Source organism: Zonotrichia albicollis, chromosome 2, assembly GCF_047830755.1.
Source record: "Zonotrichia albicollis isolate bZonAlb1 chromosome 2, bZonAlb1.hap1, whole genome shotgun sequence".
Classification (NCBI taxonomy): Eukaryota; Metazoa; Chordata; class Aves; order Passeriformes; family Passerellidae; genus Zonotrichia; species Zonotrichia albicollis.
In genome coordinates this window covers 37,600,618-37,628,502 of record NC_133820.1, presented here as the reverse complement: position 1 = coordinate 37,628,502, position 27,885 = coordinate 37,600,618, and the positions used below count along the sequence as shown (strand labels likewise).

Sequence of the window (27,885 nt, the reverse complement as noted above, 5' to 3'; positions counted from 1 at the left end):
TCAAATAAAACATTTAATATTGGCATCATTAGCTACCACCACATATAGGAGAGACTGTATTCAGATCAGAAATGAGTGTGAAGCCAACTACTGGATCCAGCTCTTTTTGGACCCTTGCCTTCCCCATGTTTTGCATGTACAGATGGCCTCACACAGCGTGGCCATGACAGACTTCAAAATAGCTCTCTATCCTATTTTGATCACGTGATCACCTTCTCACTTTGATAAGGAATACTCTGTCCCAAAATAGCGCTAGCCCAAGGAGGCCCAGGAAGGATGGCAGCCCCAGTGATCATGGAGGCTGAGCCTTGCTCCAAGGACAGCTCTGAGTGGCAGGGGCTGGACACCTTCACCAGCAGGACACACAGATGCACAGCCTTGTGCAGAGTTTTCAGCACTGAAGCAGTGCCTTTCTGTGCTGCTGGGTTACATTTTTCAGTGCTCTCTGCTTACAGCCTCATGTGAGGGAACAGACAAAGTTGCTGCTGAAACTCAGCATATGCTTTAGCACAGCTTGAGTCTGTGCACACAAATCTGTAAGTCACATAAAATGTGACTTAACACAGCTCCCCAGCTTGAATTCTGTTCCTCCTGGAAAGCGGAAACAGTGCTCAAGACATCACGTCCTATGAACATAAAAAGTAGCCAGGACTCCATATAAATGTAAAAAGTAGCTGGAGTTTCTCCTATGCTCATGTGAGAGTCAGAGCCAGAAGCCTCAATTATATAAACAAATGAAGTCCAACAAGCCTGCTGACTTTCTGCTTTACCTACTTTGTGCAACTCTGTAAACAGCAAACTTTACTCCCAGACATTTTCCAGATCTCCATGGACCCTTTCTGGGCTGCCAGAGACTAACTTGTCTTCCTTGGCAGCTACATTTCCCCACCTCCCTTCCTTTTTCAGAGCAGTAACAGCTACAAGCTTCCAAAGCCACTCAGGAACAGACCTGTAGAGTGTATAGTAACAAACAACAGCTTGTTTCTGGACAAGCAAGTCCAGTGAGGATGGCCAGCAAAATAGGTCTCGCTGCCCTCAGAAATTTTCCAGAGTTCTTGCTGGAGGCAGGGTATGCTCACATCAGCAAAAGAGCTGGGAGTGCAACGTAAAAATAACCCAACATTTGCTATCAGGAATGAGAGGTGATAAGGCATTTATGTCAGTTTAGTTAAAAAGTCCCCCACAACCAATAGCCTGACTAAGTCGGGGAGGGGAGTGGCACATGGCAGCTTTGGGGATGCTTAACTGCTTCAGAGTGGAGGTGGTGTTGTCTGCCTGGGTTAAGTATAGCTCTCCACATGTCCAGCAGGTGCAAAGCTGTTGTTAGCACTAGCAGATCCCCAGCTGTGTGGACAAGTGTTGTGGGTAATAGGCCATGTGGTGTAGATACATGGGGGAGTGCTTGGAAATGGAAAATGTCTGCCTGGCATGCCTGTCTATATGTATGCAGCCTTTGATCTTTATGGGCTGAAGCCTGCAAAGCCACAGGATCTGATACCTGCTTCCACAACTGTTTTTCCACAGAAAAAGCAACTATCCGGCCTGCAAAGAGCATGGACTCATTGTGCTCCCTGCCAGTGGAAGGTGAGACATCCATAGCCCACCTGTACTGTAGGGGGAAGGATTGCAGCTCTGCATTCTCAGCAGCATGGATCACAGAATCACAGAATGGTTTGGGTTGAAAGGGACTCTAGTTCCAAAACCCCTGCCACAGGCAGGGACACCTTCCACTGCACCAGGTGGTACCAATACTTGAGCAAGCCTTGAACACTTCCAGGGATGGGGTATCCACAGCTGCTGTGGACAGCCTGTTCCAGAGTCTCACCACCCTCAGTGGATGAGCAGTCTGTGTCTATCTCACCAGGTTGTGTATCTTCCTGTACTTATGCCATGGCTGCTGACATGTGTCCCCACCTCTGTGTGCGTGCATTTTTTATTCTTTTCTGTGTTGTTTATCTCAGTGCATCCACCTGAGAGTTACCTCTGTGTTTGGCTGCATCTTTATTGGCAGTTGGACTGCTTTGATTTCTTTCTTGGTTATTCTGGGCACAAAAATCCCATTTGGAGGTGAAAGAGCCTTACAAAAAGGTGACAAAGCCTGGTGTGTGCATTGTGGGCACTGTGTGATAGCCCCAGACTTGGCTGCATTGGATGGAGAAGGGTGTCTAATAAAAGTCTGAGCTGACTTCCACTGGAGAGCATTCAGTCCTGTGCTGCCTACCTGTTTTGAAGGAAGCCCTAGGCTAGAGCACAGAAAGCCTTCAGTGCCACTTGGCTTCATCTATCTGGGGAAATCTGAGTGTTCAGCAGGGCAGGACTCATCCCTGGAGGGATTGAGGAGGGCTCCTCACAGAGGAAGTTTGTTTGCTAGTTCTTTGCTTCCCACTGACTTGCTCCTCTGTTCCCATCTCTAGGGGAGGATGACAAAAGCAGGTTCAAGCGGTCAGTGACTACTGGAGGGTTCTTTGTTCCCACCAAGATACGGACAGGAGGCACAGGCAGCTCGTATGACCTCAGCAAGGAGAATGAGTGGGAGCGGGAAGGATCTGCCATGGGGGCCAGAGGAAGTTCAGAGCTGGGTGGAGAGAGAGGTCTTCCCCGCACGCCGCAGGTGAAGTCAGCCCCGGAGCAGCTGAAGGTTTTCCGGGTAGCAGAGGATGCTGAAAATGAGCAGACTGCATCCAAAGGAGTGCTCATGTTCTACACCTCTGAAACAGCCACCAAGTCAGGCTTCCCAAGCAGCCTCTTTCCCTTGGAGGCCTCTCCTCATCACCAGAGGAAAGCCCTGAACATCTCGGAGCCGTTTGCTGTCTCTGTCCCGCTGAGGGTATCGGCGGTCATCAGCACCAACAGCACACCCTGCCGCCTGCCCACCAAGGAGAAGCATTCCCTTTCCAGCCTAGAGGAGCTGTCTTCTCTGGTGGAGAGCACGAGCCCCTCTGCTCTGGAGCCAGGGGCCCACACCAGGACAGAGCAGGCTGCGGAGCGCAAGGAGAAACAGCCGGGGCCAGCTCTGCCACTGGCAGCATCCAGAGGTAAGCTGTGTTAAGGAGGGGGGCATGGATCCTCAGCTGGGCTGCTGGAAGTGCCCTGCAGCTTGGTGCTGTGGAGGTTTCTCCAGCTTGAGCTTGTGGCAGGAGAGAAACTAACCCATAGCAGGGTGGGTGTTGTCTTGATAGCAGGTCAGCGTCGTCCTTGCTGCAGTAAGGAGCCTGGGGAAGTGGGTGACCTCAAAACATCTGGTTGTGCCTGGAGGGAGCTCTCCAGCTTTGTTAGTTGGTGTTGGCTCTTGGCAGCACTGCTATGTCCCAGTGCACAGGTTTTCAGTCTCAAGTAGTTACATTTGTTTGTGTTTCTGACCCAGGCTCTCATCCTGAGGAGATGGCGGCAGCTGGGAAACCTGAGTCCCTGGAAATGCCACAGCCAGCAGCAGAAAATCAGGAGACACATGGGCAAAGCAGCTGCACAAGCAGCACCAGTGGCCCCCAGCAGTCCTCAGAGCAGAATCCCACCTTGGAACAAACACCAGCTTCAGAATTCCATAAGAGACCACTCCCAGCAGACAAAGCAGAGCAAGGACAGCTCAAGATGAAGGATGTCTCCTCAGAAGGCAGCTGTGACCAACAGGAGGTTGAGATGGCTAAGACAGAAGGAGGATCACGCCTAAGAGATGTGGTAAGGAAGAAGGCATGAGAAAGGTGGGGGACCATGTTGTGGTGGTGACTGGGAGGTTGTTTAAAGTTTCATTGTGTGTCTGTAGTTGTGAAAACTCAATCTGTAACTTAGGCCAAACAGCACCAATAATTGACCATTAACTGATTTATTTCACTTCTGTGAAATCTCCATGTGGTGATTTACCTTTATGTAACTACCTACTGTCCCCTTTTGGTCATCTTTTCCTGTAACTGTAGAATTTTAGTCTGTACCATCTGTCTGCTCTGAGACTCTCCAGATGTGAGACTGTCCGGATGTCTGAACATTTTGACCCGTGGTCTCTGAATTCCCCTTCTATTTTTGCTGTCCCATTTGTCCTGGACAGCCTGAACAGTCCTTTTTACTCCAATTCTCTACACACAATTTTATTTTTTAAATTCTTACTATTTTTTGCCTCCTCTGTATCTCTAGCAAAGCCTTTTCACCAAGTTTCTTACAGCGATACTCATCTCTGGACAGCTATTTAAAGATCTGTTGGCATATCTCCTTGAATAGATTATTCATTCGAGTTTGTGTGCAGTTTGGGAATGCATTTTCTCTGGCAAGGCCAAGCGAGCCTGAATGGGAATTGCTGAGAAATGGGCTGGAACATTCCAGCTACTCATTCAGCTCACTATTTCTGTATGTCTGTCCAGGCCTCCCTTTGGCTGCACCTCAGACCTTCTCCTCCATAAACCCACTTGTTTATAGATGCATTTTCTTCCTTGAACTGGTAGCAGTCTGTATGTCTGTGTTTCTGTACCCATGAGCATGCTCATCCAGGAGCCTGGCTATTCTAGGAGGGCTATTTGGGGAAGATGGAGGGGTATTTACTGGGAAGTTGTGAGCTCCCAGGTGATGGCATTTCCTCTGTTTTTCAGGCGGAGGAGGACCCATCGAATGCCCTTCTAGAACCACTGTGGCCAGACATACAGCAGGAACTGAAAATCATTGAACCTGAAGAGGAGCTCTTGCTCTTGCCAGCAGCTGTTCCCAAGACAAGCCCAATTTCCGAATCCTCCTCTTCAGAACAAACAGATAGTCTTTGCTCCGGCCCAGGGCAGAGTCCCACACTCGCTGAGCAGAAATCTGAAAGCAGAGCACCACAGATAACTCAGGTGCCTTTATTTGGTGCCAGTGGCACGGAGCAACAAGACAGCCTCCCCAGCTGCCAGTCTGATGCAGCTGCACAGCAGAGTGCTGTTTCAGCCCTACCCAAACCGGGCACAGTTCCAATGGGCTCAGCCACTCCAAAGAACCACCAGTCAATGGCAGAGAGCAGGAGTGAATGTCTCACTCCTACCCCGGACTGGACACTTCATGGTCAATCAGAATTTAGTGAGATTGCCACTAGTGATGGATTATCTTGTTCCAAAGGAGCATGTCCAGAATCAGGGAAAGAAAAAGAAGGCACTTACCAGCTCCAGAGGGAAAAGGATGGTCTTACCAGAGTCCAGACTGAGAGGGAGAAACATGAGATAATGACTACTGATGAAAGGGACACATTCTCCTCCAAGGCACTGAGTGGAGCTGGAATCCAGGAGGGGAAGGAAGGCAGTGCTGTTAGCAGAACCCAGGATGCTGCTGACCAGGATGATGAGGATGCCTGGACAGATAATGTGCAGAGCTTAGAACTTGTGGAGCCTTGGGAGGATCACCAGTGGGTTACAAGCCCTCTCCATTCCCCCACCTTTAAGGACATTCAGGAGAAGATGACGCAGGAGTTTCACCCACAGAGGCAGAGGGCAGAGACAAGCCTTTCTCTGAGGCCGCGCTTCAGTCGCAGCCTCTCCCTGGACAGCAAAGACACGGTGCTGAGCCTGTGGGCCACCCCATTCTCTTTCATAGATGCCCCTGACCAGCAGCAGCCCTGCGGTGACATGCTGCATTCAGTGACTTGTGAGCTGTCCAAAACACCATCCACGTCCCCCTCTGCTTTGGGCAAAGTGATGCAAGATGAGAATGGCCCAAGTCCTCCAGAAGAGCCTTCAAAACCTGAGTACCCCCTTATCAGGGAGAAAGCACCAGGTGAGAAAGCAGGACCCTCCAGAGTCCCTCTTTTGGAGACAGAGGGAAAGAAAGTGCATGTGAGCAAAGAAAACCCTTGGAGCCCAAAGCTTGAGTTGTCTTTCCCACACCAAAATAGCCCAGGCAGTTCTTCACAGACTAAGAACACAAAGGAGGAGTTCTCCATCTCTCAGGACACTGCCCTGGGAGGAGAGACTGTCACCAAAGCATTGTGTTCTGCCGCTGAGTCACAGCTGAGCAATAAAGGTGAAGAAACACCTCGCAAAATAAAGACCAGGCCTTCATCCCTCAACTTGGATTCACTCCTCCCAGCCCCAGATTTCTTCACGTTTGAGAGCCTGTCCATGCCATCTGCCCCTGGGAACCTCCTGTATGGGCAGAAAGAAGTGAAGAGCAGTGATTCTGTCCCATCCCTGCCGACACACTGCCCTGCTGCTGCTCGGGGTGTTCCCTGGGGCTCCTGTTTCAATGCCCCCGTGGATCTAGACTTGGATTACCTGGCAGTGGCCCACGCCACCACCGGCCGTCGTAACTCTGCCCCCGTCAGTGTGTCAGCAGTCAGGACCTCCTTCATGATTAAGATGTGCCAGGCTAGAGCAGTGCCTGTGATACCACCCAAGATTCAGTACACCCAGATCCCCCAGCCCCTGCAGGCTCAGAATGCTGCTCCAGCCACTGAGAAGAAGGAATCAGAGGCCAAGCAGGCCATCAGGCCAGCTCCACGGGTGGCATGGAGCCACCTGGAGGCCCCCAAGAGCCCGCTGACAGAGAAGAAAGCCAAAGCAGAGAAAGAAAACAGTGACCCAGCACAAAAGGACTCAGCCTGCCCTTGGCATGGCAGCCTGGGCTCTCCACTGGAGCCGTCTCAGTCCGGTCACCATCCTGCTTTGGATGCCCCCGTTCTGCGCCGAAAGCGCACCTCTGGTGGGGAGGCAGCTGGAGATAACCCACAGTCTTCAAAGATAGAGAGGCCATCGGGGTTCTCCAAACCCTCGTACAGATCTAGGCCCGGGAGGCCGCAGAGTCTGATTCTCTTCAGTCCCCCTTTCCCCATCATGGACCACCCCGCGTCCTCAGCAGACTCCAGGGTGCTGTTGTCGCCCATCAGGAGCCCCACGCAGAGCTCCTCCCTGAGCCCCATTTGTGGGGATCTGTCCGACCCCGCGGGCGTGACACTGCGGAACAAAATGACCATCCCCAAGAATGGCCAGAGACTGGAGACCTCCACCAGCTGCTTCTACCAGCCCCAGAGGCGCTCCGTGATCCTGGATGGACGAAGTGGGAGGCAGATTGAGTAGCAGCTGCTCCTCCTATTCCATTTCTGTGATGGTTGGAATGGGAGTGTCCAAGACCAACTCTGTTGCCATTTTGCTGTTGTTAAAACTATTCTGTGCAAGATGGGCCTGAATCCTTTACGGTTTCCTGCAAAGCTTTTGCTATGGAAGGTCATGGTATCTTTGTCTTGCTTTTCATTCCCCTCGTTGCTCCTGCCTAGTCCCTCACTGTCTGCTTTTTTTATGGTAAACCAGTCCCAGGGAATTGCATTTATCACACCTGTTCTCTAACAAGCCCTGTGAAAGTCTCATCCTCCGTATGGAAAAAAGGAAAGGTAAATCTCTGTATAATTGTGATATAGAGCTGAGAGGAAACATTGCTACAAAACACTGTAGCTCAGGGTGCAGGGCACAACATCTGCTGAGGAGGTAAGTCCAGATGTTTGGGAACTCCTACCATTGTTTCCCAGACTCCAATGAAGGACTTTCTAATTTACACAGTGTAAATACACAGTGCAGGAGGCTGGGGGTAGCTGAAGAGGCAAGTGAAGCTGGCATGAGCAAATCACACAGGGCGTGAGGCACCCAAGGGTGTTCCAGTGATGAACACACACACAACCTGAAGACGCTGCCTCCAGCTCTCTCCTTGCATCAGAGATGTGCTCTTTCCAGCCTGTGCAAGGGCTGGAATGAAAGCAGCTGGACAGGAAAGGCCTAGTTGTTCTTGCAGTCTTCCAGGTCTTGCTCACGAGTTTGAGTGCTCAGTCTCTCCTTCCCTGGGCACAAAAGGTGGGTGCGGTGAGGAATGAGTGTGCAGCTGGCTGCCCAGCATGGAGACGCCTCAGGATGAAAGCACTGAAAGCCAAGGCAAGGTCACACCAAAGGCCAGGATCAACCATGTTCATCATTGCTTAGAGCCAGATGACACCTCTGCAGCTGTCTCCAGCTGAGCTCCACACTGCCAACAGCAGAGAAAAGCAAGAAGATCTCCTTATCTCTACATCCTTGGGCTATTGCCCTCTGGCACCCTGACTGACATATCTCTGACTCTGACTCTCTGCCACTGTGTGGCATGTCCCCAGGTGCTTCTTCTCCATTTAAACTTCCTCTCCTATGATTTTACACTGTTTCTTTGAGAGTGTGGCTGGTTGCCACCTCCCTGGACCTCAGTGCTTTCAGATTGATTAAGAGTATGGTAAAGAGGATGATTTGTGGGACTGCAGAACAGATCATGAACAAGTCCTGAGAGGGGGATTTGAAGTGAATTAAACTCTCTCCTGAAGGAAACATTAATGTTACAGGCAAATACGTGTTCAGATATGCAACAGCTGCCATGGGAATAGAATTAAAGCTTCCTTTATAAAGCCTCTAACTCTGCATTCACCACAGGCTCATCTATTGCCTGATCTATGACTGTGGGTGATGGCAAAGTCAGGTACAGCCTGTGCTGTCTCTGCAATTTAAGAGTCACTGGTGACTAGAGAGGAGATGGGAACACAGGTGTTGCTGCCAGCACTGAGATTGTCCCTGTAAGGTGCTTGCAGGGGCCATTATTCCTGGAGATGTCTGTCTGCAGGCCCTCAGGTGGCTGTGATGGGCTGTACTTTAGGCAGTAAGCTCTTAGGAAGTGCTATGGCCACCACAATGAGTGTCAGCCAGAATTTCCCAAAAGACGTGTGTTTAGGGCTTTGTTTTGTGAAGTGCTGGCAATTTCCAGTGGTTAGCAAACTCACCCCATGAGCTCCTGGTCTGTGCAGACTGTGTCACTTTATTAGTGCCATTGTGGCTGGAGGGCCCTGAGCCCCCCATGCAGTGCTTTCTCTGAACTCTCTGATTGCAAAAGGAGAGATATGCCAGAGTATTTTTGAGAAGTTATGGGCCCACAAACACAAGCAATACATCTTCTTCTTCTTCAGGAAGAATTTTCTCCTTCCATTTCCAAAGGGAATGTGAAAAACAAGAGGGATTTTCCTTGTCACGAGCCGCAGTCTTTGATCCTCCCCACTGCACTCTTTATTTGTGTAAAGTACCACATGGGAACAGAGCAGAAAACTAAATCTGTGCTGTCAGTTTTGTTGAGGGAAATTATTAAACCAGATGAGAGCCTGGAGTTGTTGTTTGGATCCATGTTCTTTCACAGGCAGCAGCCTATGCTTTACCTGGGCAAGCTGTGGACAGCAGGCCCAGAATATGCAGCTTCATGACAATTGTATTATTCTACTCCCAGACCATAATATGTCTGTGCAGCCTCTTATTAAAACTAGGGAATTTCCAGTCCTTCATGCTCCTCATAGTTAGCACAGCTCCACACTGCATATACATGGCACTGCCTCATGAGAGAGATTTTGATCACCATGGCTGGGTTAATGACAAAGGGAAGGTGTGATACGAAGTACTGTGGTAAGGCTTTAGAGGAAGTAAAAGTTGTGGAAATGATGCCCAGGTTTTTTGGCATCAACAAAAGAGTTTGCTTTGGACAAGGACTTATAGTCTCTCAGGTCCTAGAAGTTTTGACTGCCAAGGCAGCTGGAAGGGACCTAAAGAAGCTCACAAAGTAATGCATCAGAAGGAAAAGAAAATGTGATGAAACCTTGGCATGTTACAACCATTTTTTTCACCTCCTTATTCTCATATAAGCTGATCTATGAACAAGAAATGAGGTCTGGCAATTTGTATATAATACACTGTCTCAACTCTTAACAGCATTCCAGTAAGTAATACTGCTTTTGGCATAAGTGGTAGAACTCCTGCAAGAGAAAATTATTAGAAATCTTTACTTGATATTGAAGATCAGCCTCAAGTAAGATCTATATCCAGACTGTACTTTTTAAGGATATTTCAGAATTTGAACTCAGATCTGGGTCCTGGATTTTAATTAAGCAGAGATGCTGCGATGATATCTCTATTTTGTTGCTTGATCCCATTGCTTATCTACAATTTCATCTCCAGCTGATGTATCCGCAACATTTAAAATATAGCCTCAGGTCCTGCAGAGATGAAAGCATGTTCTTGCAAGGTGCCCTGTTGTTCTCAGCTCCAGATTCAGCTTTCTGCAGTCTGTAAAGTTTGATGCTGGGTCAATGCTGATACTGGTACCTGCAGTCAGCTTGAAGGGCCAGAGCCTGGGGATGGGCAGGGCCAGGAGACAGATGCCACCTCCCTCTGAATGGTGCTGGCTGGGTGGTAGGATCTTCCTGAGATCCAGCTTTACCAAGCCATCCCCAGTGTCAGTTTCAGGGTCAGACCAGGTCTCTTTAAGAAAGGATTTTCTTCTTTCTTGTGTTTTTTCTCCTTGGTTTTGGGTTTGTTTTTTATTGTTTTTGTTTGTTTGTTTGGGGGCTTTGTTTCTGTTTTTCCTTCATTTATATGTGAAGCATTATGATGAAGGATAGATTGGATTTATGGGAGATGAGTTTGGCCCAGGTGAGCAAGCTGGTTTTTCTTGGTATTATTGAAAGGACCTTCCTAAACAGACTGGCTCATCATCTGCAGCTCCACAAGGATCACTTCAGAGACCCTGCAGTACATTTCAATTCTCCTGAGACTGTGAAAAGTAAAGGCTGTTGCGCAGTTTGCAGATGGCCCCAGTATCAGACAAGACAAAATATCACCAGCATGTGTTGCTTGTGGGCTATTACAAGTGGAAGAAAAGTGAGTAAATTTCTTTTCCCATGTAGTCAGAGGGTTGGTGCAGCTTCTCTTAAACTAGCTCAGAGTGAAATGGCTGAGCTGGCAAAGGTGAGAATCCCTGATGGAAAGGAGGGACATGGACAATGTTAGCTTGTGTGGGAGCTGCCTCACAGGCACGAGAGTAAACAGAAATGAAGGTTATATTTTACCTTATAAACCCCAGTCCTCTGAGCTGTCCATCTCATGCTATCACTGTAGAAAGACTGAAGTACTTATTGTTTCACCTTTAGAGCTTCAGAGGAACTTAAGTCTGTTTTAGAGAGCATCTGTGAAGTCTGCAACATTTTCCCTTATCCAGCGTCCAAATGGTGCAATCAAAATATTTTTTTTCTTTCTTTATGGATTCTGAAACACCTGTAATGGTGAATATTTTAAAATTTTATATATATATATATCTACCTATATATATATATAAAAGATCATTCTATGTAAATGTATTTTAAAAAGGAAATGTAATTAACATGAAGGAATTGCCGAAATAGTATTTTACACATCTGTGAAACTTGGGCTGATGCATGGAACTGCTTTCTGCTGCTACGTTTGCAGCACTGAGAGTGTGAGATCAAGTGGCTTTTTGCCCACAGAGTTGCTAATTAGTTCTGGTTAATCTATGGTGGGCAGAAGGCCTGAATGTGCCTTCCTGAGAAGGATCTTGTCCTGGGAAAGGAGGGACAAGACCAGGGGAGACCAGAGTTCAAGGGCTGATTTATTTTTCCACCACAAGCTTCTCCCCAGGCCTTGAAAATGCAGACAATCTACTGAAGCACATACAGCCTTTCAGGCAAGCCCAGGTTTTGCAGTTGTCCTTTTTGCTTCTCTCCATCTCTGGAAAAAAAAGAATAAAAATCTCTAGGGATGATCCCTATTTTGTTTAACCTTTGCTTGCTCCTAACTGATGTAAAGGCTTACTGATGGTAACTAATTCTGCTCCAAGCAAGGAATGGAAAACTTCCCACGAGTTGGACTGGAGATGGAGTAGGACTTTAACAGCCCCAGAAAGGAAGGATGGCAGAAGGCAAGAACTTTCTGAGGGCTCCATACAGCAGTCCAGACCTTGGATCTTGTGCTTGCAGGCACTAGTTCCCTTTGAATGTTATTTGCTGCCAGGTCAAGAGAAGGGCTGGAAGCTGGACACTATGAAGAGGACTGTCTCCATCCCACTGGCCCTGGTTTTGTGATTATTTTTCCTGCTAGCTCTGATGAATTGCAGTTTTGTTAAGCTTTTTTTCCTCTGTGTGGACTTGCCTGCCTCTGTGCATGATTGTTCAAAAAAAAAAAAGGAAAGAAAACAACAGCCACAAAAGAAAGATGTTTTGCCAGGTCTCAGCCATGAGATTAAACTGGAGTTTTTATAAAAACAGATCTGTGCCCTAGTGATGTTGGGGAACATTTAAATTTTTTCTGGATTTGGTATATGAGTACAGTGGAAATGCTTTTGTTGTCCTCTGACACAGAGTTTGAGCCCCTCTTTTGTTCTGTGAGTGGCCAGGGTACTAATCTGTGTTTGTGTGGGCTTTGATGGTGGGGACTGGAGGTTAGGCCCTGACCACACACTTTTCTGCTTGCAGGATATGGGAGCTGCAGAGCAACTGCAGCTCTGAAAATTAAGTGGGGGCTTGGAGAGTTCTGTGGAATTGCTGTTATCTGAAATGCTTTAATATTTTCAAGGGTAAAATAATCTTTCCTCTTACCATTGCTAGTTCTACCAGGCTGAAGTTTCAGTGATGTGCAGCAATGTCCTCCTATTTAGCACACCTGCAGAATTCTGCCTTGCCTGTGATATTGCAGAGCAATGCAGAGTACAACATGAAAAAACTTTGTGCTCCCAGTTCTTGTGCAGCAGAAGCCAGGCTGGAACAGGAGAAGTTACTATGAAGGCTGCTGGTGCATCATGTATGCACTTCTGTTGATTTGTAAAGGACAAGCAAGAACTTAACAAATTATTAATTTAGTTCCTTGGCTCTCATTGAGCCAATCTCTGATCTGCAGCATGGAAGTGAATTTTGTTATTATGTGTCCCTTATTCCATCCTGGGGTCAAAGAGAGGGGAAAAAAGGAGTGTTTTGTGCTTTTAGCCTCAGTGGATGTGTCTGCAGTGCAGTTTGATCACTGTTCTCCCTAAAAGGCAGATGAATCATCAGGTTAAATGAAATATTTTTTTTCCTACTCAGCAGCTGAACTCAGGGCTTGACTCCCTTTCCTACCTCCTTCATGACTTCAGTTTCCCTTTAGGAAAATGCCTGGGTTGTGCTTCCTGCTTACCATGGCAACTGGCATACAAATTGAGAGAGAAAACCATGTTTGTTGAACTCTGGAATTGTTGTTAGCCAGAGCCAATTATGAGTGCTGTATGAGAACCAGTATTTTCCCATTCTTTGTGCCACAGTCTTGCAATGACTTGGCCATAAGGCAAGGGGAGAACCTCAGACTGCCCCACAGCATTCCCATGGTTACAAAAATTAGAAATTAGGCCAAAGGGACACTGCAGACCTGCTCCTGCTGCACTGGCACTGTGCCCTAAATCAGGGTGCTTGAACACATGGCAGTGCTTGAACACTTTCAGCCAGTTTCTTTTGCCTGCCTGACTCAGGGCAGTACCCTCTGTAGGTTGTATTGGAAGCCACAGCTATAACATTTTGGATACTTTCAGCTAAGCCAAAACCAGGATTAAGCAAGTTCCCAACCTGGCTGTTAATGAGGAATCAACCTTAGCCAGCCCCAAGGAGCATTTGACACTGGTGTCTCATACATCCCCAGTGCAACCCAGGAGTCCAGCAGCTCTGGGCAGCAGGACATCCCACTGGAATCCCACTGGTATCTCACTGGAATCTCACTGGAATCCCACTGGAATCCCACTGGATGGGGGTGAAGGTCAGCTGGCAGCAAAGGGAAGGGAAGGGAGACTGGCACAAGGCACCATCACCAACAAAAAGAACAGAATCGTAACAGCCAAGAATAGAGAAATGAACTCAGATTTCTGAGTTCATTTTGCATCTGGACAGGGTAAATTATTCAAAGAACGTGCCTCACCACAAGGGTAAAGGATGAACAGTTTCAGTATTAAGGAATAGAAATGAATGGGATCTGCAAAGCTCAGATCTGCCCAAGTCCTGATGCCCTCAGAAGTTAGACACAGTGTGAGTGTTAAAACTTGAATGTTTGCCTTATTCCATAATTAAACATATTTTTGTATGTCTTTTTAGCAAACTGCAGTGTGAGATGAGCTGCATTTTGCAAACCTAGACAACTCCTAGAAATTATGTTTGCAATTTGGGTCCAGATCCATCTTTAAATGGGACCTGTTTTCTTCCATAGCACATCTGCTGCAGAGGGTACATTTCTCTGTCATTTAAATTCCTTATCTGAAAAGACCAGGAATTATTTGAATTCAGTGAGAGGAAATGACTTCAAAAAAAACTTTCTAGCTGCTTAAGAAAGAACCACAAGGCACACAAACATGGGGACAACCAGAACTGGAAAAAGGAGAATAACACACATGATTATTCAACTGAGGAAGTTTCTAGATAAGTAAAATCCAAAAAGGAAAAAAAAAACCCAACACCCAACAGCCATGAGATTAGGTTGAACCAGTCTGAAGAATATCAGGTAACATTTTATTTTCCTCTTCCTTCATAGGGAAGAAGAAATCAGAAAAAATAGTGCTCACATGCTGCTTTTTTTTTTTTTTTTCACTGTGAGATAATTTACTTTAAATATCAAGGATCAGACAGTATAAAAGGACTAGGCTGGTTATTTACAGGGTGAATTGGATTCACAGTCTCAGCCTCTGTGCCAGCCACAGTACCCTGCTAAAGGTGAGCATTGCTTTGGGAAAAACAGGGAAGTCCTGCATTGGCTCACAGTGAGCCGTGGGTAGCCAGAGCAGCTCACTGCTCATCCCTTGTCTCTCTTGCAGGGTTTATCTCAACTGGTGATCGTGCAAGAACTGCACATGACCTTGCCCGTGATGTAATTTCACCTCAGAAGCAGGGCAGAAACGCCCTCACCTTTTTTCCTGTTGAGGATCAGCCCTCAGCAGTTACAACCCGCTCCTCCCAAAGCAGGATCTCCGAAAGATGCCTGAGATGGCAGGAGCGCTCTTGCAGGAGGTTCCCAGCATACCACACGTGGCAGGGGATTTCCCAGTTGCCAAGGAGGGCAGGGCTGCCAAGGGTTGGGAGGAGGAGGATTCATTTAGGAGCTAGTTTTAGGTCATTGGTCCCAATAAACATTTGCTTGGCTTGAGTCCCTGTTGTGAGGAATGTGAAAAACTGAGATGCCAGGGCAGTGAGTGGGAAAGGGAATAAATCATCCAGGTCACAAGGTACAGAACGCCACTGTCAGCCTGGTTCCTAGCTTTCCCAGCGAGGTGGGTAGCCAGATGTAAGTATGGCACATAATGGCCATTTTATGTCATACATGAACCAGCAAAGTAAGTGAAAATGGGGCCTGAAAGGTTCTGTGCAAAGAGGTCTCATGCAGAAAAAGTGAGGGGAAAGGAGGAAAGGGCAGGGAAACTTGGAAAAATGGGGGTTGAAGCACAAAGTACACAAAGGCAGCCCCACAATGCCTCATTGCCTGAAGCAACAGACACCTTCAGTGCTGCCAGCAACAAACATTTAGCAGTGTGAAAAACACCAGGTTACATTTCTGTGTGTGTGGGAGAGCAGCATTTGAGATTCTCTTTGGATTGGAGGACACAGCACTCCATCAGCTATGAACAGAGGGCGCTTGTCAATGAGACTCTTGATTTCTCAGAGCTGGGAGTATTGCAGTAAGTTAATAATCTAAAAATACATTTGGTAGCTCCATGAGAGAATTTAAGTGTGCTTTTATTGCCACGAGAGAACTGTGAATATTCACACCTATAGAGAATGAATACACAGAGCAAATCTGCAAACAAACCAAATGACTTTCACCTGCAGCATTTTTTCCCTTCATCCTGTGTTGGCAGGATGTCTTAGTGCAGCAGTTCTCATGCACACATGCATTCTGCCTGCTCTGAAGCCCACATACACCCATGCCTTCAGGAAGCAATCCAAACAGCTGAGAATGACCAGGGTTTTTTCACAAGTCTCAGCTGACACCTAAGCCTGGTCACAACAATTCCTGTCACAGACTCCATCCCTTCCTCACCCTTTCCCTGGGACATCAGGTAATTTCAGAGGCTGGAATAAACCTTCAGAATCACAGATTTTTCTGATTTTTCAGCAGGATTTTTCATGACCCTGATCAACATCATTCTGTCATCAGTCCAATCGTCTCCTTCCCCCTTAGTTCAGGCAGATAAACCTGGGGTTTTCTGGATGCACTGTGGCATGTTTGGCATTCTGCACAGATCCACCATTGCCTGGTTTACTTGGTCACAGCTTTTATTTTTTAGTACACAAATCATCAAGTGCAATGGGAGGGAAAGCTTAAGAAGCAGAAAACAAATTTGAAGAACCCAAACTGAATTGACTTGAGCTGCCATTTATGTAATAGGTCAATGGTATCATTTGCAACTGGTTGGAGCAGTTAATACTGCAACAGTCTATTTAAAGTATTGCTAGTTTCTCTTCTCCTTCAAAATCCTGCAGCATTTTCCTCTATACTAAATGCAATGCTGTAATCATACCACACTTAGATGGAGCAAAAGACCAGAGGAGGAAAATAATATTTGATCTTACCAGCTTCTGTGGTCCTACAGTTTTCTCCAGGCAGAATGTCCAGTGCCATCCATGCTCAGAAGGCCTTGCTGGCCTCTGGAAGGTCCCAGAGCCAGTTGTTTCACCCATTTGCAGAGCTGCTTGAGTTTCAGGAAAAAACTCAAGCAAGAGGCCCTTATGCAGGCGGGCACCTATCCACGACCAAGGGTTATTCGAGGCATTTGGCTGAGCGAGGACAGAGTCTCTGTGCCTGCTGCATCCTTCCTGCTCCATTTTTCTCCTCTCTGCTGTTGCAGTTGGCAGGAATTTGCAGTTTCTGGCCAGTAGCAGAGAACCCAGTCTTTGCCATTGCTCCCTGACTTTGGCAGATGCTGATTCTCTTTAGATTTCTTTACATTTAGGTTTTACTGTAGCTTTCAGCAGGATAAACATAAAAACGCCCAACTCCGCTGATGTCTTGTGAAGGCTGACCTAGAACAGAGGCTAGATGGAGTTAAAGAATAAAGTAGGTGTTTATTAAAAGGCCTCAATGGATGCACATAGGGCAGTACAAGAGCCCAGCCAGCACTACACCCAAGATGAACTTAAAATAGTCACAAAAATGGATGATCAGTCACGGGGTCTCTCACTTTTATAAGTTCTGATCCGTTTGCATATTGAAGTTAATTGTCCAACTATAGTTTTAGGTTATAAGTCCCATCTTCTTTTTCTCTCTTCAGTCCACTGTTATTTATGCTCTTGGGCCTGAAATTTGGGTCGGTTGTTCTCGGTCCCAAGCTGGAAAAGGAATTATTTCGTCTACCTACTCTGTGAAGAGATCTTACTGTCCCTTAATATGGAGTTCAGAACTGCTACACACTAAAGCAGTACAGAATCAGAAAAATATGAAAGCTAAAACCTAAGGCATCCTTACCACCAAACCTCCCCCTCACCCCCTTGAAAACCACACCTTAACCACTGACATACATGATCTGCATGGTCAATCCATGACTCAAGTCTCACAACAAACGTGCTGAAGACTAATTTCCTTGTGGAATTTCTCAGAGTCCAGGGTCTCCAAGACAGTCACCACACCACTGAACCAGGGGAGTGGCTGGTCCGTGAGGATTGTCAGCTCTGAAGGCACAGTCATACAGAAAGCTCCTTCTGTGTTGCAGGGACCCAATCTTTCTTCCTCATCTCTTCACCCTTATATGTGCCTCCTCCTCTTCCTCATCACTCTGGCAAGGAATTATTTGGCTGCTGAGTTTCTGCTGTTGCAGGGTGTTACAGCCTGTCATTGCCCTGTCCAACATGTCCCAGACACAGACCTTCATTGTTTTCCCTTCCCAAAGACACAATCTTGAACAAGAGAAAAAATTCACTTCCATTTCTTTTTAATTAGTATTTTGGTGAATATACAAAAACAAAGAATCAAGGCAGATGGCAAGCATCAGGACATGAACCAGTACATCTGTGGAAGAGGCTTCACCTTAAAACACTCTACAGAGGAGCACATTTCTCACAATACATTAACTACTGAAGCATTCACTAGGAAAGACACCAGCTCAGTCTGGGCCAAAGTAAACAGCCTTTATTCAACTGAGTGGAAACAGCAAGTGCTGATGCAAGGACTGGGTTTGGTTCAGTTAGCTCCTTGCTTGCATTTTTTCTCAAGAGTTACTCACTGCCATTATTTGCCATTTGTCCTACCTGATCCAGGGATGTGGAAGGGGAATGACACAGGGAGTGTGACCATTTACACACAGGTAGCTAAAGCAAGAAGCACAATAAACCAGGAGCATGGAACAGCCACATTTGCAAAGGCAACTACAGCAGAGAACCCCCTGTGTTCTGCACAAATTCTGGCCCGTAGATGTATGAAATCTTGTGCAAAATAGAGAACAGCTTTTTTGAAGGAGCTGCTTGTTAGCAGGTGGAGCTTTTCCTGGACTGGCACTTCAGAAGGTAGGAGCACATGCAGTAGTTTCGTCAGTGGCAGGAGGTAGGCTTGCATATAGGCAGCATAGTGCTGAGGAGTGAGCTAGCCTTTTCTTGGGCTTGACTAGCAACAGACTGTCTATCTGTGATGTTTTTATTGCTGACACACTTAAATGCTCACAGAATTTGCCTTATTCTAAGGCAAGGGTGACAGAGACCAGCAAGAGAAGTTGATCAGTAGAATATAACAGAGAGATCTGCAGTTTTTCCCTTGCAGCATCTGTCCTTATTGGTCACAGGAGGTTACAGTTTTGCTCCCATACCCCTTGCTGGAGTGTTATAATTTACATTCAAACTAATTTTAGAGAGACATTTTTCTGGACCAAGTGTAAATGGACATTTTCTTTTCTGATGTCATCAGAGAACAAAGCAGATCACTTTTTCTCCTCATCTTATGCTCCAGGATTTCTTGCACAGTGAAAGAAGGATTGTGCTTCAGGCAGGAGGCATTAAGACTGCAGAACAAGGGGCAAAGGCAGGGACAAGAAGATTCTTTCCTGCAGAAGTCGTCACTTCTTTGTGTCGAGTTTTTGGAGGGGCAAAAGTATATGCAGGAGAGGTAGTGGGAAAACTTCAAATCCTCCATGGCCTGAGGAGAATGGAGTGGGAGACAAACAAATGTAGTTTCACATGGCTCTTCAGGACAGCACTGAGGACAGCAGGCCTTCAGTATTCAATTCCACTCCAGTAGAACATGGTGCCGAGGAGGACGCAGAACTGAAATGACAACACTGTTAAGTTTCTCTGCCCCCCATTTCCTGCTCTCTACCCCTCCCCCAGCCCCATTTAGTCCTACTGGTAGGAGAGAGTAAAAGAAATTCTTGAAAATCAAAGCCTGTTCAGGCAGAGGATCTTAAAAGATTTTTGTCTGCACAGAAGCTACACAGTAAAGAAAGAAGATACTTGCAGCTGTAACTATTTGGCTATCACTCTGCTCACTGGGGATTGCCATGAAGCTGCTGAAGCCTGAGTACTGATACATTCATACAAAATCTTCAAACTACTAGCTCAATTATCTTTATTGTCTTGATGATCCAATACCCTTCACAAAGAAGCATCTGCAAGCTGTGTTTCCTGTGTTGTGTTGCTGAGATGGCAGCAGGTAGCAGCAGGCCATAGCAGGCTGGAAGGCCATCTAATTCCCCACCTCTGGAAGCCAGAGTGGAGGGGAACTTGTAAATGTAGCCCTTGTGGAGCAGGCTACAGGCAGATTTGTGATGAATGAATGACGATAATCTATGGACATTTTAAATGCGTCAGTGCTGTCATCCACCTCCACCCAACTGGGTGTGGAATGGCAAGAGAAGAGAAGAGGAAATAAAGGCAAATATTAAGTACTTACAGTCCAGCAGAGGATGGCAAAGCCAAACCAGGCAACACCCCAGGCATGGGCATTCACTGGCCCAGACATAGCATCGTAACAACCCTGAAAGACAACAGGGATGACTCAACACCAGCCATGAGCCTGCACTGCAAGGTGACAAACGCATCCACCCCCGAGAGAGGCTGAGGTGCCATGGTGGCATGCTCCTCTCCTGCTGTGATTTGGGTAGCTCAGAGGGTCTCAAAAACCAAGCCAAAGCTACACTGCTTATTGACAACTTGCAGATAACCCACCTGTTTCTGGCTCCAAATACAAAGTAGACCCATCTCAAACACTTCAAGGACAACTTGATGTGCCATCACTTGCCAAGTACACTTAGATAACCAAACACAGCTGACACAGAATTGACCTCCAGAATCAAGAAGCGTCAAGAAAATTTGAAAGCTTGAATGCCTTCTAGAAATGCAAGCTAGTGCAGAAGCTGATGCTCATGACTCAGCAGCCTAGTGAATAGGACATGATGGTCTACTGAAAAGTTGTTCCTTGAGGAGGAGAACTGCTGATTTGCCTACTCATATTGTATACTCTCATCTTTAGGCTAAGTTTGATTTAGCTACTGTCCATCTACATGTTAGAGATGTCAATTCTTACTAGTGGCTTGGGAGATTTTTCTCTCCATCAGGAAAGACATTATCCTAAAAAAAATTCCTGTCCTGTTCAGCAACATGAGCAAGACTCTACAGGCATTTCTTCTCCTCCAGAAAGCTTCTGAACACCTGTAGCTTGCTGTGAAGGCGAAACGTTTCTTTCCCTTCCAGCAAGGCACTGATGTACGCTAAGAGGAAAAAGCAGAGATGATCTTACATTGCTGTTGTAGTAGCCAGACACTCCGAGTTTGCAGCCATCGAGGTTGACAGGGAGCCCTTTTGCATCCAGCACGCAGCACACCCGTGGCCAGGGGTAGTCGGCGTCGCTGTGCGTGCTGCGGAAGGCAGACGTGTAGTTCTGCCAGTCGGAGGGGCCGTTCACCCCACAGCAGTGGTTCTGCAGGGACACAAAAGGGAAAGGTCTCTGTGGGCGCAGGGCACAGCCCTGCACGTGTCAGCACACTGGTTAGGCATTAATCACAGATTTATGGGGGAGATTTCTGAAGTGCCTGCCTTTGACAGTCGGCCGTCTGATAAACGAGCTAAAGGGGGAGTGTGCCAGAACTTTCTTTAAGGTTCAAGGCAGATGCCATCCTCTTTATTATCCAGCAGCCCCAAGGAGGATTGAAATTCCAGGCTTGCAGAGCATTTAGTAATTAGTGACTTTTCAGTGTTTTTACCTGACGCATGAGTTCATCCCATGTCTTTGTGACCTCATCATCACTGTTATTGTTTGGCTCTGACTTCTGATATCTCTCCAGCATTTGCTTCAGGAAGACATTTGGAGTCAGCTACAAAAAAAAAAAACAACAACAGAGAAAAATGCAGAAACTATGTAAATAAGTGGCCATTTAAAGCAAATCCAAGGTTATTTGGGGAGGGTTTGTTTTCTTGTTTCAGAGTCCTGCTGGAGAGCAGGAATGTTGCTTTCCCTCTGGTTTTACACATGAGAATAAAGAGCAGGATTTGAGGAGCAGCAGCAGCAAAGATGAAGATCTCAAGCAGGCACTACTAGATGTATATCTCAAGAGCTGTGCAGAAGCTATGGATTGCATTTGGTATGTTGGAACTAAAGCCCCACAGATAATTTCCCTCCCCACAGTATCTCCAATAATCCACGTAATCTTTCCCTCACCAGTAACACTGCCTGGGGCAAAGCTAAAGATTTTCTTCTCTGTGTATGATAGATTAATCAGTGGGTAGCTGAAAGACTAAACAATCTATTGATGATCCAACTAACCCACACTATTATTTCCTCAACCACAAGGTGTTAAACATTTTAAAATGTTAAAAATAACAAAACTATGTTCGAAACAACAAAGCTATTTCTTTGATTAGAATAATGATGTTGGAGTTTTTTCTTGTGGGATTGTCTTCTGCTCAGCAGTAGTCCTGTGAGTTTACACTGTATTATCATATTTACTGCACTGAACAGGGTGACAGTGTGCCCTAGAACTTGTGTTTCTCAGCAAAGTTAAAAGAATACATGAGAAAAGAAATACTCACTGAGTCTTGGTTGGTTGCTGCTGTGATGCTAGAAGCCATTTCAAATGCAAAAGTGATCAGCATCAGGATGATGTACTGTGGGAGAAAGAGAGCAGAATAGGTTCTTGGAGAAACAGTTCAGCATTTTTTTCAAGATTAAGCCAGAAACCCTGCTTGATGCAAAGGTGTCCAGGCTATTGTATTCCCTCTCACCCAGCCTGAATGATCTCATAGCCCTTCCCAGTGCTTGCTCCAATTTGCAATCTGCTTTCTTGAAGGTGAATGATTGGAATTGTTCTCCATCTCACAGACAAGATTTCATCAGAACCTCATGGCATTAAGACTACCCTGCCTCCACAGAAAATACATTGTCCTTTTCTTTGTTGTGTCTCATTGGCAACCTATGTTTGTGTCATGTGTCCTCCTTTCACTTCCACTTACCAGCTCTAAGCTTTTCAGCAGGAAGCTGTTCACTCCTGGCAGGAGAGAATTGTATTTTGGGGAAAGGGAAGGTGCAGCTTAGGGCATCATTCAGATCACCCTGATTTTCATCATCAGATTTCCTGAACACTCCTACATTGTGAGCAAAGATCCTTCATGAAAACAGATTACAAGGGTCACCTCTCATAGTCTCTTTCACTCTTTCGTTTCTCTTTCCAGTATAATCCCTTTGACAGTTTCCACTTTTTGTTTGGAGTTCTCATATGGATTTGTTCCTCCTCCCACATTATATAATGTTCTTCTCTGATTTAAAGCACTTTTTTCCTATTTACCTCAGTTTCTGTCCCCTGTATCCTCTCATAAATCCTAAACCAGAGCCTTGGGTTTCAGCTGAGGCACCAAAATTCAGAGTTAAGGGAATTCTGTTTCCTCAGCTGTTTTCTGGCATATTCCCTGGCTCAAGAGTTCAGATCTCTGAGTTCTTCTTGTCTAAAACAGACACCCTGCAACCCCACAGGAATCCACAAGAGAGCTCATTTCAGAGTTTTCATCCCTACCCTTCGTTAATGCAAACACCAATTAAGTTTTGCCACTGCCATACTAAATGACTAAGTAAGACATTGTACTGAGATTTGTCCACATCTTAACCTTGTCTTTGGCTTATCCAAAGCTCTGTCCCCACCCCTGTAATTTCTGCCTGCCTGCTGATGTCTTATGTTTTTCATTGTACCCATATTTGGTATCCTGACACTCACTAATGCCTTGTACAGAAGTCATTACTTATCAGCTCCTAAACTGAATAGCGCATGACAGCTGAAAAGCAGTAAGGGGTGGGGAGAAACAAGGATCGAAACCACATCCCAGCTACATGGGATTGCACAAGTGCTCCTGCATTGCTTCAGGGCAAGGTCAGGGTCAAGCCAGTCAAACCTTCACTGTGATTATCTCCATTTATTCCCTCAGCCTGGTTCAGGAGCTTCTTGGGCATGAGTCTTCACAGGAGTCACCTTCTGGGACACCACAGCCATGACCAAGAAGAATCTTTGGCTCCTTATCAGTATAAAAGCTGTCTTTGCTCATTGGTTGTTTCCCAATGTGACCAGGACACCAAGGCAGTGTTTGTTCAGTTTGGCAGCAGTAGGAAGGTAAATTTTGCTATACTTACCACCAACAGCAAGGTCCTGCTGGCCTTGATGACTCCAATGATACCAAGGATAGACAGGGCAAAGAGTGCAAGGCCGACAAAGATGCCAATCCAGGCGGCAGTGTAGATGCCACTGCTTTCTGTGGCTTTCAGCAGAGGGTAGGCACCATGGGGGTTGGACACAACGTAGATACACTCTGCTGTCAGGGCAATGCCACACATCTGGGAAGCACAAGAAACCCATTAGCTCAAGGTTCCCCAAAGAGATAGCAAAGACAGAAACAGGTGTAGGCTGCTTTCCTTTAATTCAACTTCCTGCCAAGTGGGAGCTACCCAGCTCCCTCTGCCCAGCTCTACAATCTCTTGTATTGGGACTTCACAGAAGAATTGCAGGCAAATCTCACCCAGCCTCGACCTGAGAGGTCAGGCCCAGGACTTGAGGATGTTAAGAAAGAATGAACAGAACCTTCCATTACTATAGGAGGGAGGTGGCTGAAAAAATGTTGGTCTGCTCCTGCTGACACTTCTAAGGCTTTTCCCCTAGCACTCATCTTGGTATTGAGGTTCTGCCCCTGCTGTCCCTTTCCCACCCAACTGATCATTAGGACAGCTCTCCTTATCCTCTTCTCTCATGCTTTACTGGACCATGTATGTGTGGATTTCACATGTGAAGAGGGAGAACTGCTGTTTTAAGAAGTGTCATACTGGAAGGAAGCCTCCACCCATTCTTGTTCCACTTCACTTACCCCAATGACCACATTCCCAAAGACTAACAGACCCTGCAAGATGTGCATGCAATCATCACTTTTCGCCATCTTTAATTCCTCATGCAACCTAGAAAACAACAAATACAGTCTTCAATTAAATCACTGGTACAATACACTTCAATCAGAAATACAAATTATCCATGAGGAGAAGGACAGACAGAACTTGCCTGCCTGTCTATACACCTCCCATCCCTTGCTTTGTAGTAGTTTCAGAGGAGACCTCCCCAGGTGTTAATCTGCTAACTCAAACTCTCCCTGAAACCAGAGCTACAGAATACTGGGACCACTTTGGGGACAGCTGGTGTCTTCAGCTCCTTTTTGATGAGGATTTTCATCCTCACAACAGCACTCACAACAACCTCTGCTTATGGGGTGTAATTTCTACCAGAAACACCAGCCCCATCTGGATGCAGAGGGAACAAGTTCAGCACCCTCACTTCACCCCCATTCCTATCCTGGGCCATTTTGAGCAGCACCACCATGGGACCGAATGGTAACCACGGTGCTCTGGCTGTATCCCACACACACCTTCAGCACAGGGCTTTGCTATGAGCAGCTCCATCTCCCACCCGTGCTGGGAATGGGAGCAGAGTGCCCCAAGTCAGGTGTGAGGGAGGAAGAGAAGGAGAGAGGGACAGCTCAGGTTGCAGCTGGCTCATGGGAGCCAGGCCAAGTAGCATTCCCACCAAATTCCTGAGAATGCTTATATCCTGCACTCTAGAGTCAGGTGCCCTGCATCAAATTCATCCCCTTCCAGAGAGAGCAGCATTAAAGGCATCAGTCAGAGGTGTGAGAGCTCTTGGAGCAAGAAACTCAGACACCAGAACCCACCAAGGTTTTCTTTGAAAGGGATGTGTGCATGGAGAGGGTAAGGGGAAAAAACCACCAACCCTGAAACAACTGCATTTACCAAGTGATTAAGAAGACATAAATGAGGAAAGAAAGGCTGCAGTGAGCCCAGCTTGAGCAATAGCTGCTTGAACATCCTTCTTCTGCCTGAGTACCTACACTTGTGCCTCTCTTTTGCTGGGGCCACTGACTTCCTGATTCTTCAAAGAAGATGTTGGGTTATATGAGCAGATAAAGCTGTCAAGGAAGGGGAGCTTTCTGAGGAACAGAACATTGTGAGATGTCTAAAAATGCCACCTCCTTCCTCCTCAGCAGCTGCCCTTCTTGGAGTATGCAGGACCTCCAATAGTGACAGATGGAAACCAAGCACTTTGTACCGCTCTCTCTGCAGTGGTGTGAGGGTTAGGCATGCAGACATCCCCAGAGCTCTCACCACTATATCGGCAATGCCTAAGTATTTTTGTATGATAGCATGTGTAGGAATTTTTTAATAATATGCGGCCATTATTTTTAAGTTGAGAAGACATTTTGGTCCCAGCTGGTTGTTTGGAGGCCAGACCCAGTACACATCAAACTGTATGGCTCTATATTTGAAAATGGCAGGCTCGTGAGGTCAACCTGGATCTCCGTCCCTGCCAAATTTCCTGACAAGCCAGGGTGTCCAGGGGCTGTCTTGCAGGTCAGGTCTGAGTCTGACCAATGTTCAGCCATGTGTTCTGTAATACAACACTGCAGAGTCTGCCAAACCTAAGAGGAATCCTGGTCTCCCACTCATCTGAGAGCTGGAGAGAACCCTGCCTGGCTCATGGGCCTGTGTCCTGCAAACCCCAGAGATGCTAAAAAACCTTTTAGTTATTGTCATCTAAGGGACATTGCAAGCCAGGCAGCAATCCAAAAAGCAAGGAACTCTTTCCTGCTTGAACACAGGCATGTAAACTCTGACTGCTACATGGAAAAGTGGGTCTGCTCCAGTTGCACTGTATAAAGCAAGGTTCAGGGTAACAACAGCACGGACACCTTGTACATGGGCTGTCCATCCAGCCCAAGCTCTTGCCTCTCCACAAGCTGGCTTTCTTCTCCTCCTTGGCAGGCAGAACCTGGCTCACTCCTGTCTCCCTTGGGCAGGTATTATTGCAGTTATATTAGCTGGAGAAAGCAAGCCTCTTCTCTTGGGGTGAGCCCACCTCCAGCGGGCTGCTACGGCTGTGAGGAAAGCTGGACAGAGTCACCACCACAGGTATCAGCTGGGAAATGGCAAGCTTCCTGACGACATAAGGTTCTCCCATACCTTAACAATGGGATTGCAGTGCAGGGGAAAGCAGAGACACCAATAAGAGGAAAAGGGAAGGAAAAAAGGATATACTCTAGACTTAAAAAACCCCAGTCTCGCTATATTTCTATGAATTATCCCTCTGCCTCCAACTGATTGGTGCCAAAACAGCTCATTTCTTGGTGTCCTCTTAATTAACCTGTGCCACATGGGTCAACCCCTTGTCTGACCTCCTCTCCCTTGCAGGTTGTCCAGTATCACCATCAGCAATGAGAGCACCTCCCAGGCAGGTGCTCCAAAGCCATGACAACAGCTGGGCAGCTGGAGAGCCAATGCTCCAACATGTCCCAGAGGAGAAGCTGTGGGAGACCAGGAGCTTTCCTCTGCTCCTCATGCCTCGGAGGTGAGCTGTGTTCAGCAAGAGCAGGTTGCACAGCACTAAGCACAGGTGCATGACCACAGAGGCATGAGGCAAGCTTGGCTGGCGTGCCTGAGGCAGGCTGTGCCCAGAGGCAGCTCACAGGCACCCCTGGGTGTGACAGTGGTGGGCAGCCCTCCTCCAACCCCCAGAGACACAGCTGCCCACAGGCACAAATGCATTTGGAGGTAGAGAAGCCTTCTTCTTGGGCTTGTTAAAATTAGTGTTATGACCCAAATGCAGTTTCCTGGGCTTCAAGGAAGTCCCTGAGGAAACTGGAGCTTCAGCTGCAACCTTTATCCAAAACTTCCACTAAGAAGGCAGCCAGGTCCTGGAATTTCAACCTTCACCTGGTGTTCCTCAGCACATCCTAGAAACCTTGTAATTTAGGTGTGACCTATCTAGGTCTGAGGTATTCAATTATCACTGCCACAGACTTTGCTCCATGCTCTAAGCAGCTTTGGAAAGGTGTCTGTTGCTCTCGTTGTACCCAAAACCCCTGTGTCCCTTCTGGGGCACATCTCACTCCTCCTGACACTGGTCACAAGCAGTACAACTGGTTATAACTTCTCCCCTCTCCTCTCCCCTCACACCCCCAAAACACTCCTTAGACTCATGGGGGTCCAGCTGAGCCTGCCAGAGCCGAGGAGAAGTGGCAGCCTTGCCTCCCCCTGGGACCCCACAAGGTGCAGACAATCTATAATTTCCATGCCCTTGAAGCTTTCTTGACCTCCCCTCACTTCCTTTACTCTCAGTATCTCTGAGACCCTCAGCACAACTGTGGGAGACAAAAAAGAAGCTCCTTTCTGCAGAGGCTGGCTTCTGCCCTTGTGTTTTGGGTGATAACTTCAGGCAGGCTTTGAAAGGAAATACTTCCGGCAACAATTCCTGGATTCAAATGGGATTTAGTGTCTGTTGGGCACCTCTTGTACACATTGTGCTGGTCAATCTTTTGAAGCCTCCACACCTTGTTTCTATATATCCCTGGGACAGGATTTCAGTGGCCTTGCAGATTATTTCCCCCTTCTTAGCCTAGTAGACTTCTTAGCCTAGGACTCCATCTCTAGCCAAAAAAACCAATGGACAGGAATTCATTTGGCATTGCCCAACACAGAACCAGGTGGCATTTTGATTGCCTTGCGTTTTGTGCTAGTTGTCAAGCACTGTGACAGAGGGACATCCCAAAACACCCCTGTGAGCATCATTGGCATTACACCCCACTCCTGG

At 46.9% G+C, this 27,885-nt stretch overlaps 2 protein-coding genes across 4 annotated transcripts in view; one reads left to right on the top strand and one right to left on the bottom strand.

Annotated features, from left to right (window-relative positions):
* The window catches only part of ARHGAP31 (Rho GTPase activating protein 31), a 57,174-nt gene extending 49,128 nt beyond the window's left edge, over nucleotides 1-8,046 (top strand). The window contains exons 9-12 of the mRNA XM_005486128.4: nucleotides 1,525-1,584; nucleotides 2,415-3,035; nucleotides 3,365-3,675; nucleotides 4,575-8,046. Of these exons, the coding sequence (XP_005486185.2) occupies nucleotides 1,525-1,584; nucleotides 2,415-3,035; nucleotides 3,365-3,675; nucleotides 4,575-7,019 (3,437 nt within the window). The 3' untranslated portion in view covers nucleotides 7,020-8,046. The remainder of the gene's footprint in view (nucleotides 1-1,524; nucleotides 1,585-2,414; nucleotides 3,036-3,364; nucleotides 3,676-4,574) is intronic.
* The window catches only part of UPK1B (uroplakin 1B), a 38,066-nt gene that overhangs the window by 6,375 nt on the left and 3,806 nt on the right, over nucleotides 1-27,885 (bottom strand). The window contains exons 2-8 of one of the 3 annotated variants that reach the window (XR_012578940.1): nucleotides 24,101-24,188; nucleotides 23,376-23,576; nucleotides 21,791-21,865; nucleotides 20,965-21,075; nucleotides 20,502-20,681; nucleotides 19,656-19,739; nucleotides 16,355-19,030 (exon numbers count right to left, since the gene is read on the bottom strand). Coding sequence is in view for 2 of the 3 variants with exons in the window: in XM_074534760.1 (XP_074390861.1) it covers nucleotides 20,355-20,681; nucleotides 20,965-21,075; nucleotides 21,791-21,865; nucleotides 23,376-23,576; nucleotides 24,101-24,169 (783 nt within the window). In the remaining variant the exon portion in view is untranslated. Of the gene's footprint in view, nucleotides 1-15,606; nucleotides 19,031-19,655; nucleotides 20,682-20,964; nucleotides 21,076-21,790; nucleotides 21,866-23,375; nucleotides 23,577-24,100; nucleotides 24,189-27,885 lie in introns of those variants that run through there. The other 2 variants (XM_005486129.4, XM_074534760.1) reach the window with 2 other exon arrangements.